Source organism: Rhinolophus sinicus, chromosome 8, assembly GCF_057876585.1.
Source record: "Rhinolophus sinicus isolate RSI-liver-muscle chromosome 8, RSI-T2T, whole genome shotgun sequence".
NCBI lineage: Eukaryota > Metazoa > Chordata > Mammalia > Chiroptera > Rhinolophidae > Rhinolophus > Rhinolophus sinicus.
Genome location: NC_142508.1, coordinates 9,583,708 through 9,595,786, shown reverse-complemented (window position 1 = coordinate 9,595,786; position 12,079 = coordinate 9,583,708). Strand labels below are relative to the sequence as shown.

The following is a 12,079-nucleotide window of genomic DNA, read 5'->3' as shown; positions in this document are numbered from 1 at the left end:
AGTTCGAAAGACAGCAGGCAGAGTGTGGTAGAAAATTACAACGATGCCAGCCCGCAACAAACAATTCTAGTCACAAGCATATACAGGAACTGAGGGTGGACAGCTGGTCTGCCCCCCTTTGCACTGTCCATGGCAGATGATTGGATTCAGGATGGGTGGACCCCCTCTTTGTACACAGGGCATGTGTTCTGAAGAGTTGTGTGCAAATCAAATTTTATGTTGTATCCCATTTGGGTACATTAAGGAAGCTAGCTTGACATCTAAAGAGACTTCCTTTTAAACAGCATTTTTCTTTTTTACCATGTTACTACCCCTCTGAAATAAATCTAAAAGACATTTTTGTCTATGGGATTTTATTAATGCAGAGTTCACTGGTACCACTGAGTTTATTAAAATAATGGAAGGACGGTTGCCCGTGTTACCAGCATGGCTTAGATGGTACGGAGTGCTCCAAACATTAAGGTGGTCTGAGATTTCTGGAGAGTAATGGCCCAGGCGCCATTATAAGTGACCCCATTACACATACTTCTGACTGATGGATTATTAAATGGATGGCTTGTGAGAATTCAGAAAAGAATTCAGTAGTCATGAAGAGTCCACCCAGAATTACCAAGAGTAAATCACGACAGCCATCCTTATTTCTTTTTTGAGTGGACTTGGGGATAGATAGATGAGGTCAAGTGAATTTCTGTTTTGGGCAAATCATTAGACAAAGTCTACCCTCACTCACTTACGGATAAGATGCCGCCTGGCTGAAAGCTCACTTAGCCCCATGCACAGCTGGCCCAAGCACTGGAAACAATGATAATGACCGACCCTGCAGCTCCCTGAAGTGGTAGGCTAGTGGAAGGCCACGGGCTCTGTGTTTGATCCTGGATATGTATTGACAGGCTGAATGAAGGTTTACAAGGCACACTTATCAAATTTCAAAAAGGAATAGCTGTGATGTAAGAGACGGGATTTGAAGGCACGCGTACACCCCCTGGCCCACCCACACTGAGTATAAACAGCCCAGTGCTATAAGCCCTTACGGCTTTATGAGCAGAAAATCCCTTTTCTCAGGATTTCCTCTCCAGATACGCCCTCCAAGAGTTTTGGCAACCGGGGAGGGTCTCAGATGCTCTGCCATCTCTCCACTGGGTGTGTGTGGGTGTGTTCTGCTCAGCTGCTCACAGGTGGTGCTCGGGCCACTGTGCCTGCGCTGGGAACCCACACAGCCCCAAGTTCAGACCACAGCTCATTCACTGTCGTGCCACAGGAATGCCCTCTCTGCTTCTCAGGACCTACTCCTTCAGAGAGGGCTCCTATGGCAAGCAGCTGGGCCCCTGGTGACACAGTTCTTTCCTTATACCCCAGGGCACGTGGGGCTGGCTTGGAGGGAGCTATGGGAGAGAAGGGGTCCAACAAAGCCATGTGTCCCTCCCACCTCGGCCAACAGCCACTCCATCTGTCCCACTCTGCCAGACTTCTTCAATCACCTGAATGTGTTGGGGCAGTTAAGACATTGCTCTGCTCAGAACACGTGGCAGGACAACGTTTTACAGCAATACATGTCATGTAAATGAAAAGCCTTTCTAATGAATGGACCCTGAAGAGTCAAAGAATCAATTGCACTTGGTGATTCATGGGAAAAGACATTAGGACTTTGGTTGACCTGAACCTCAATATTTGCCTGTGTTACGCGTCTTCTAAAAAAGTCCACATAACCTGGCATTGCGACTAATGTGCAAGGAAATGGTCTATTTAGGATTTATGGGATTGCAACTTCAATGCTGTGTTCCATTTACGGAGCTGCCTTTCAGGAGAGAGAGACAGAGAGACAGACAGACAGAGGAGTTGAAGGAACAGGGAATTCTTCTCTAGGAGATGATAAGGACGAGGACTGCTGCCTGAGTGTTTGGGGAACTGGCATGTGGAAAATGACAGAAATGAAACCAGCAAGAGGTTATTATAGCAGGAGTAAGATTTGGCCTCAACACAACAGCATACCATCTAACAAGTAGATCGCATTTTAGAACTTTTCCTAATGCCTCACAACTTTACAAGCAAAGAGCGAGTCTTATATAATCATTAAAATTCATTCATTCATTCATTCATTCATTCATTCATTCATTCATTCAACAAATACTTGTGTGCCAGGCACTGTTCTAGGTGCTGAGGACACGAAAATGAACAAACAGACAGACGTCTTCCCTGTCCTCAGAAACTTATATTCTAGTGTCAAAGAGGTAAAATCCAAACACAGGTAACATTTCCAAATATGTTTTCCATAAACACGCTCAGAACAATGTATCACAGTGTGTTGCTTTAGCTATGATGTTATTCTTGAATGTGCACGGGCTAGAATGACTCCCCTCGACATTTCCGGTTTGGTTTTGCACACGTCCAGGAGAGAATGAAAGGTCCTGTGGATGCCCTGTCAGGCTCCACGAGAATTCCAGCCACTCAAGCCAGTGTGTCGGGGTCAAAGTGGCGGGCAGCTAAAAATGAGAACGGAACTTGTTGAAACTGGATAATAATTAGTTACATGAATGTCCATGACACCATTCTATCTGTGTGTGTGTGTGTGTGTGTGTGTGTGTGTGTAAACGCATGTTCGAAATTTTGCATCATAAAATATTTTACTATTAAAAAAAGAAATTCAGCGACTGTCCCACATGGACACAGGAGGCCTCTTGAAGTCAAGGGTTTCCTTGTATTTAAAGGTTTAAACAACTTCAGCAGAAATAACCGTCCATCAGAAATGCTCTCACAAGGGGCCGGCCCGGTGGCTCAGGTGGTTAGAGCTCCGTACTCCTAACTCCGAAGGCTGCTGGTTCGGTTCCCACATGGCCCAGTGGGCTCTCAACCACAAGGTTGCCATTTCAACTCCTCGAGTCCCGCAAGGGATGGTGGGCAGCGCCCCCTGCAACTAAGATTGAACATGGCACCTTGAGCTGAGCTGCCTCCCGGATGGCTCAGTTGGTTGGAGTGCGGATGGTGGGCAGTGCCTCCTGCAACTAGAAAATGGCAACTGGACCTGGAGCTGAGCTGCGCCCTCCACAACTAAGACTGAAAGGACAATACTTGAAGCTGAACGGCACCCTCCACAACTAAGATTGAAAGGACAACAACTTGACTTGGGAAAAAGTCCTGGAAGTACACACTGTTCCCCAATAAAGTCCTGTTCCCCTCCCCCCCCCAAAAAAAGAAATGCTCTCACAACAACTTTTGTATCAAATAAGAAGTTGAAACGGACAACCTTGGGTTCCTTTGGCTACTAAGAGTCTATATGCCAGTGGAAGATCTAAAGTATAATTGGAATCGAGCAAACATGGATTTGGGCTCTTTCCAAATATAGTACATGTGGATCGTGGTCTATTTATTCTCCAATGTGAACCCAATAGCATGAAACCGAGTGTAGACCCTCATTTCCGCCTGAGCACTTAATGACCATTTTCATAATTATTTCACAGTAGTTACTCTAAACCCTTCTTTTCGCTTCCAAAAAGACAGACTGCTTAAGCTGAAATAGATGTTTACAGCTATTGTTATTTTGCAATATCTGTGAGTTTTAGCCCTTCCTCTTGAATCTTAGCTGCATGGAAGTTACCTTCGAGACAACGTCCACTTTCCCGGGAAGTATCACACATCACCTCTTTCTCTGCAGCTAATTTAGGTGCGTTCCCTGCATAGTGTCCTAATTACACCTTTGTTATCTGCTATCAGGTGACTCCCCTAATCAGCCAAGCCTGTGACCTCCTCGTGGCTCATTTAAAACGCTATGCAGAATCTGGGGATGCATTTGACATCCAGAGGTAAGGGTGCTTCATGGCTACATTACAGATGAGAAATCGCATTTTCCAACTGCTGCTTCTTGTAACAGTACATAATTGCTGGACTATAACCTTGGGATCAGAAAACTATGGAAACGCTAGAAGCTCATAAAAGCATGGGTGGACTAACTAATAAGTAGAAATGAAACCCATAGGAAATATGAAGCAAATGTGAACAAAGCCCAGGGAAGGTGGGACATTTCAAGGGAAGCCTTGCGTGGGCAGTGGTTTGGGGGCAGACTCGCCCTCTGACCTCTGCAGACCTAGGAGTGGCCAGGATATGCCTGGGTAGAAAGGACAGAGTCATGGGAGAAGTCCCTGCATTTCTGCTCCAAGAAAAATGCTTGCGCACCTCCGCCTGGAGCCATGACTTAGTGGCACGCACCAGATTTAAACGGCCGGTGATCTGGCTTTTCTCCCAGTTGTCCTAAGCTTGGTCGTGGCTTACCACACATTAGGACAGTGGGAGTGGCCCATCAGCCGGAAACTGCCTCGTGCCCATTATAATTGCTAATAAAATAATAACATAGCATCATCGCCAGCACTGAAACGCTACCATATTGTTTACAAAATCCTGTTTTACAGTCTCTCTGGTCATGAGATGCATGAATTGACTAAAGACAAGTTGGGCACAGGAGCTAGAAAAACAGAGTAAACAACCCTTAAAACCCTCAAATCTTCAACCACTAGGATCAGATGAAATCCCATTCAGTAGTCAAATTGTGCCAGGGCAGGGAAGTGTGTAATCAATGTTTTCCAAAAAAGCAGTCAAGATAAAAGAAGTCATCTTGAGATGCCATCTATTCCTTATGATTCGTTGTTGGCTGTAGAATTTAGGAAGAAAAGGAACTAAGTGGGTGCCTACATCAAGCCATGAAAATACACCTTTTAATTGTAAAAGGATAGGAAGACCCAGTGGTTAGCCCTTTTCGAATAACAACCTAACTCCTTCGATAACAAAAAAAGGATCATTCTGATTTAAATTGCCCATGTGGGGGGCAGTTTTCCTAGAGTCTAAGAGATTCGCTTTTCTGGAGCTACTGCCAGATACTTTTCCTTCTGTTTGTTTCTAAAGGGCAATGTGTGTTTTCTGTAATAATATGTTCATAAAGCCGGTCCCAAAGTTTGTCTTGTATTCATTTGAGTGTGAAGGGCCCTGATTTCTTATTTGTTGAGCGTATGAAAACTGTGAAATCATTAGGAGGAACTGGGGGACAGAGCTAATGCAGACAGACCATCAGGTTGTTAATTCATCCATCACAATTTGCCCTATAGCAACTGACTGTTAGATTCTGGCCTTGGGTGGGCTCTGCACAGCTTTGGGGTAACGTGCGTAGGCTTTGGGCCAACTATTTCCCCTCCTTCACAGAGAGGAAGACTGAAAGCACTCTCTTTGGTATTTGACCATGTCTGGTTGATCAAGGCTGTCCAAAGCCTGAAAGCTGAGTGACACTCTACCCCTCCTCCCGCTTCTTTGCTTAGTTCAGATCCCCGGTTGTGTTTTATGTCTCCTGTGTCCTGCTGCCACTGCTCAGAGGGGCTACGCCCAGTGGGGTCTCCCACCACCTCACTTCAGACCTGCAGGAAGCTCCCTGTCAAGCAGGGGGACGAGGGTGTTGTCTCTTCAGGGGTGTGTATGAGGGCGGGCCGACTGTGGAGTCCTTTCAAGATTCAAATGGTTCCCTCTCCCATAGGTGCTACAGCTGCTACAGCACAGATGTGGTGGCCAGTGTCGCCTTCGGCACCCCGGTGGACTGCCAAAAGGCTCCTGAGGACCCCTTTGTCAAGCACTGCAGGCGTTTCTTTGCCTTCTCCATCCCTACACCTCTCCTAGTTTTAATCTGTAAGTATAACTCCTGACGAGGGTGGTCACACTGGGCTACTGCCCAGTGGGCAGACCCAGCCACGTGGGTGGTCCCAGGCAGCTCTCAGGACCCAGCCTCTGCCTCTAGGAAAGGGCACTCGGGGCATCTCTGGGAGTCGCCCTGCAGAGTCTGCCCTGCAGAGGCCTTGTCTTCCTGGAGTCACGTTGGCTCTTCTTGTCACCAGCCTGGGGCTGCTTGTTACTAACACAGGTGGCCCTCACCTCTCACCACTCTGCCATAGTGAGAACAGCAGCCAAACCCTTTGCTGAGTGTTGGGCATGCATTGTTTCAGTTAGTGGTTATAATCACCCTACGAGAAAGCTTTTTTTCATCCCCATTTTACAGATAGGAAAACTGAAGCTTAGAAAGGTAATGCCAACACTGGATCCCAAAGCCTTTCATTTTCTCAGGCATATTTTTCCCCGCCAGCAAAATCTTCTGCAGAAGACTTCTCTGCTTGAGGCCCAAAACATAGTGAACTAGAAACCACACGTGATGGGTGACTAATAGATTGCATAATCCTATGGAGACCAGTCCATTTATTTTACTTTAATTTTTGAAGTGAGTTTTTTCCCTGGCCAATTCCAGTATCTTCTTGCTTTTATAGAAGTGTTGTTTTTATTGTTATTAATTATTGCCAAAATTTCTAACCATTTGCTGGGTTGCTGGAGTCTATTCATTCCTTGGTCAGTTTCATTTCCATTTCTGAGTCAGTTTCCGTGAAAGCCCCTGCCACCTCCATCTGCTCCACACTGAAACTGCAGGAAGAGTTCCGAAGGGATCAAAGCAGCCTCCTCCTTCACCCCTCACCCCTCCACCCCAGGGGAGTTGCTCCAGCCAAATCAGGCCCTCTTCCCATCAACCACAGGGCGGGTGGTTTGTGGTTCTGACATCGCAAAGCTGCCGCCACTCCTCTCTCTGCCACTCTGAGCCTGCCGACCTGCTGTGTCACACTGGTTCAGGATCCATCTCTTGAAAATGGGCAGAGCTTCCTGAAACCTCCGTGGGTTCAAAACCACCCTCCCCAGCCCAGCTTCCACACAGTACCTGTGCATAGTAGGCCCACTCACTGTGAGCGCTGAGAAGCTGAACTGAATCGCGCTCCCTGCCACCGCCCAGGAGGCGATTATTGTCCCTGACCCAGGTAGCCCTGTCCCAACCAAGGGCATGGTGGCAATGGCTCAGGCTGCACATGGCCCAGCAAGAGAGGTTCCCACAGGGGATGTGGCCATCACCCTGTCAGCTGCTGCAGCTCGTAGGGACGATTCAGGTGGTAGCTCTGGGGACAATTATGCAGTGTGTGTGGGGGGGGGATGGAAATGACCAGAAAGTTAAGAAAGTAGATTAGCTCCTAGCACTTGCTAAGACTTGAAACATGGCCTGCCATCTGCTCTTTCTTGAGCTACAAAGAGCCTGGGCTTCCATACCTAGGACATGGAAAATTATTAATAATTGATATGTGTGAGATTGACTTGTTGAGGGCCAGGTGGAAGTGGGGATTCAAGTGTACAAACGTTTACCGAGTGCTTACTGTGTGCAAGGAACAATGTGGAGTCCAGGGGTGGGATAAGACACACCCCCGGCTCTAAGGAACAGCAATTCAGGTGGGGAGACGGGGCCTTCAAATGACTCTAATTCAAGACCAGGTTTGCTTCCTGGCAACCGGCCTCTAATAGCCGTGGTTGATTATCGCCCCCTTTTCAATGCCACTTTTGTTTTTCTCTTTCAAGTATCATTTCCATCCATAATGGTCCCACTGGCCCGGATTTTGCCCAATAAGAACCGAGATGAACTGAATGGCTTTTTTAACAAACTCATTAGGAATGTGATTGCCTTGCGGGACCAACAAGCTGCCGAAGAGGTAACGTGTTTTACTAGGACACGGCTTCCAAATGGAATGGAACCTAATTTGGCATCACTGTCTCTTTTCTCTCTCTTCCCTCCCAGCCCCGCCCACCACCTCGTGCTGCCCTATAGTGGTCCATCACTGAGAGCTTTCCAGGGGCAGGAGAAAGAAAGGAGAAAGGTTGAGGAGGGGCAAATGAGAAAGAGAAAGTGAGAGCAGGTGGGAAGGATGGTGAGGAGAAGCCCGGAGCAGTTTGTCTACACTCTGACATGGCGAGTACAATTAAAGCTGCCGCCCCCGCTGCAAACTCACGGCCTATTTCAAACATCACCCCCCCAGCACAGGTTATAGCAGTGCCCAAAAGAATATTCTAGGTATATGTGCGCACGTGTACTTTTCATTAGCATATTCTTTATATTGAAATACGGCAAGAATGGAGTTTTACAGCACGAACAACATCAATATTGGGGAGGGGTTTAGGCAGCTGTCACCAAACCACTTTCCCTTTTCGACAGGGAGGATGTTGCTACAAAATGTGTAGTTGGGGGGTCCTCTCCTGCTTCATCTGAGACCTAGATATTTCTTTCCTCCAACAGGCTTGCACTATGCTTGGCACATAGCAGGAACTGAGTAAATATTTGTTGACTGAACTTGGCTGAGGGTAGAAATAGGAATTTTCCCTGTCAAGGAAAATAATTTCAATACTGGACATGCTCGAGCACCTGCCAGGCTATGCTTTATGAGTCTTGCTGCATGCAAGAAAGTTGCTTTATAGGAAAAACAAGGCTGAAATGTCTTATCCTGAATTGACTTGGGCAAAATGAAGCTTTCAAAGCATTTGCTCAAAGGCTGGGTGGCTCAGAGGGATTGACAAGGAAAGGACGGGAGGTCCAATTGTTGCAAACTTGGCAGAGAATGAAATCGGGCCCAAGGTGTGACTGGATGCGCGGAGCAGACTGGGCAGCAGTTTTCCCTGCACAGCTTTGTTCCCTGCACAGAAAAGGTGTCCAGGACAGATGCCAGGGAAGGTGTACACAGGCTCACGGCCCCTCGGCGCACACACCTTCAGGACCTCAACTTGATGCCCTTGGAGGTGTGGGAAGAATGAGCTACCTGTATCCTCAGCCTGGCTCTGTGGCCTAAAAGGACAGAATACGTTGATCCATGTTCATGCGTCTCCAGAGTGAGGCTGGAGCCTGGGGAAGGAGGGATGAGGAAAGTTCCATTTTTTCAAACCTCACTGTTGCTACAAAGGGCTTCCTTATGTGTTTGGTCACTCATAGTCCCACCGTCCACCCCACCCCAGCCTGAAACCCTCTGGCTATGGAGTCAGGCTGAAAATTCTAAAACTGTTGTACCAAATGGCTTACTAAGAGGTGAGGGGTTATTAAAGATCCAATTACTGGGATTGCCTCAAGCTTTTCCTTTTATAAACTCGGAGAGCTATTTGTTTCAAACAATGAGTTGATCTGAGAAAAACCTCCCAACCACAAATCCAGGACTGCCTGTGTCAAGACAGAGCTATACAGTTACTAAGAAAACTTGCTTTAAACCCATCTAAACTCTGCAGACATTCCATCAAGCAGATGTGTGTTTGCGCAGTGGAAAATGCTGCACAGATGTTAAAAGGTAAATATTTTTCTAAGCTCTAGCCTATGGGTGGATTAGACACCTACATCTATCAGAGTGCGTATTTTTCTTGGATATGACCATAAACCAGCACTGTTTTGGTCCTAAATGGGCAGTGTTCAAATAGCCTCTGTGATGCAGTGCAAATAACAGAAACCCATCTGCACTAATCTGCTATCCAGGCATCAGCCCTAGAGAGCAGCCCTTTCTGGCCTCTGTAGCTGGAGGTTACGACAGATTTCCATGAGATTTGAGGGCCCGGTAGCAGTCTGTCTCGGCCAGGAGGAGAGAACAGGATGCCAGCTACAGTTCTGCCACAGGAAAAATCCAACAGTTCAGATGTGGCGGTGCTTTCCCTCCCATCATCACACTCATCTCATTCCAGCAAAGCCACAGGCAGGCCTCGGGGACCACAACTCGATCGTACCCCTAGTAGCGGCAAACGTGCCCGCCAAGAGGCATGGGGATGCCCTGAGGTCCTAGGCATCCAGGAGCTGAGGGTGGCAGAGGGCGCTCACCTGCCACACGTGCCATTGTGCCCTGCCCTGCCCTGTACCGGCTCTGCCCCTCGGGACCAGAGCTAGCAGTGGGGCCACAACCCAGATGTTGACCAAGCAGCAGGAAGGAAGCTGGGGAAAGCCAGCCGTTGAGAATGCCATTTGGAAAGCAGAACGAGCAGATCCAAGGCAGAAAAGGCAGCCAACTTGGCTGACCTTTTGCCATTCTCTCAGCTACTACAACCCGAGCAGGTTTGCAGGACGCTGAGGCTCTGCCTCTTGAATGTCAAGGTTCTTGACGCTCAGGCTTAGCTTTGAGCCCTTGCTGGCATCTCAACAGATACCTTCCAAGGCCACAGACCTGGGAAGCAGAGTAACTGCAAAGGTCTCATGAGCCAAGGTTCCTGCTCCAAATGGCATCAGTTAGAAGCAAATCCAACACAACCTTTCTCAGAATGCACCTACTGCATTGCATTATTATTTGTGGAATTATTTCCTGCATACCTAACATGTGCTCAGCACAATATCAGGCCCAAGGTAGGGGTGGGCACAGGGTTCTGCCCTGGAGACGCTTCCACTTATACAGGAAAAAAAGCAACCACATGTGAAATAACAACAACTTTAAAGGGTGGAATTGAGTGCTCCTGTGTGTGGCACAGATTATTAATGCAACAGAAATCCAGAAGCCAGTGAATTGAGAAAATGCTGCAACAAATAATGTACTTTGAGATTATAATATTTTCTGTTGATGGTTCTGATACTCGCCTTTTGCTGTTTACTTCCACAAAGTTCAGAAAAGAGTAATACATTGGTTGTGACACATCACATTAAAGAGCTTTTCAAAGAGATGGGCCAGGGACAGACTTTGTCAAGGCTAAAGCAATAAGTGAATGCTTCTGTGGTTACAATTAGCAATAGTGAAAATATAAAGACTATGCAAATGACTGATAAAGAAGGCAGGGAGAAATGGTGAGACAGCTCTAACCACTTAAATGGGGTAGAGGATTCCCGAAAACAAAAGGCACGGGACATGAGGAGGAGAGGCTAAGGGATGAAAAATGCAGACTGGAGACTTTGAAGACAGGCTTCACCAAAGCTAGTTCCCTCCCCCCAGGATCTGTTAACTTCCTGCTTTGTGAGAAAAACATGGCCGCCCACAGAAGTCCTGAACTATGAATAAGTGAACAGTGCCGCCTGTGCTTTGACTTAAATCTATATCATGTTTTCATTGTTTTATTGTTGGGAAACCAACCAACCAACCAACCAACCAACCAACCAACCAACCAACAGTACAAACACGGATAAAGTGAAAAATAAAGGCCCTGGCTTTCCCCACCTCCTCCTGCTCTCTGTGAACCGCTGAGTATGGATGTTGCTAAATGTTTTCTACAAGTATGCATGGACAAATATATGTAATTATGTATCTCGTACACTGTTTTTATAGAATTGTGTGTACTGCTCTGCAACGTGCTTGTTTTACTTACCAAAATGGCTTAATGTCTTTCTGACTCAGCCCAGATAGGACGGCTGGGTCCTCTTTAATGGCAGCATGACAGTCTGCCGTTCGCTGCACCCGTCTGTGAACCAGTGTGTACTGAGGGACATTCAGGGAGGTTCCAGGTGCTCGCCATCTCAGATAACCCACCACGAGAATCCTTGTTCTACCCGTAAAAGCTGTGTGTGCCCGTCTTCTGTTGTGCTCCAAGCCCCACTTAAGCAACCCTAGGGACAAAATGTACATTTTCTTCTTTTGTCCCTTAGAGGCGGAGAGACTTCCTCCAACTGGTCCTGGATGCCCGACATTCTGCCCCCTCCGTGGGCGTGGACAGCTTTGACATAGTCAGACAAGTCTTTTCCTCCACCGGCTGCTCAGTGAATCCTTCCCAGCCCAGACGCCTGTCCAAGCCTTTGACTGTGGATGAAGTTGTGGGCCAGGCCTTCCTCTTCCTCATCGCTGGCTATGAGATCGTCACCAACACACTCTCTTTCGCCACCTATCTACTGGCCACCAACCCTGACTGCCAAGAGAAGCTTCTGACAGAAGTGGACCGTTTCAACGAGAAATACGTGAGTAAAGTTGGGTCCAGTGGTCTAGGTGAAATCCACACAACAACTGATTGTGTGTTTATCAAAGTGAAACTTATTTTTAATAACTGCCTTGTTAAAAACACATTCTAATTTTATAAGACGAAATAGGGCCACTGCCCACCTTCATCTCTCTGGGTTAGCAAATAAAATGGAGTGTGCAGAACAACAGAGGGAAAAAAAGGAAGAAAAGTAAAATTGTGCACGTGTCTATATTGTTTGGAGTGGTCCATGAAACCAGGCCTGGCTTGGGAGTCAGGGTCAAATGTCAGGGAGTGGGCAGGAGATGTGGTTTCCCAGGGCGCTGACTGTTACGTCGCTATGCTCAGGGGGGCAGATCTG

General features: G+C 47.3%; 1 protein-coding gene across 2 annotated transcripts in view; it reads left to right on the top strand.

The window, feature by feature from the left end:
* The window catches only part of TBXAS1 (thromboxane A synthase 1), a 133,238-nt gene that overhangs the window by 80,237 nt on the left and 40,922 nt on the right, over positions 1-12,079 (top strand). For both annotated transcript variants that reach the window (XM_019750183.3, XM_074315295.2), the window contains exons 6-9: positions 3,709-3,797; positions 5,510-5,658; positions 7,411-7,541; positions 11,414-11,719. In XM_019750183.3, the coding sequence (XP_019605742.2) occupies positions 3,709-3,797; positions 5,510-5,658; positions 7,411-7,541; positions 11,414-11,719 (675 nt within the window). The remainder of the gene's footprint in view (positions 1-3,708; positions 3,798-5,509; positions 5,659-7,410; positions 7,542-11,413; positions 11,720-12,079) is intronic.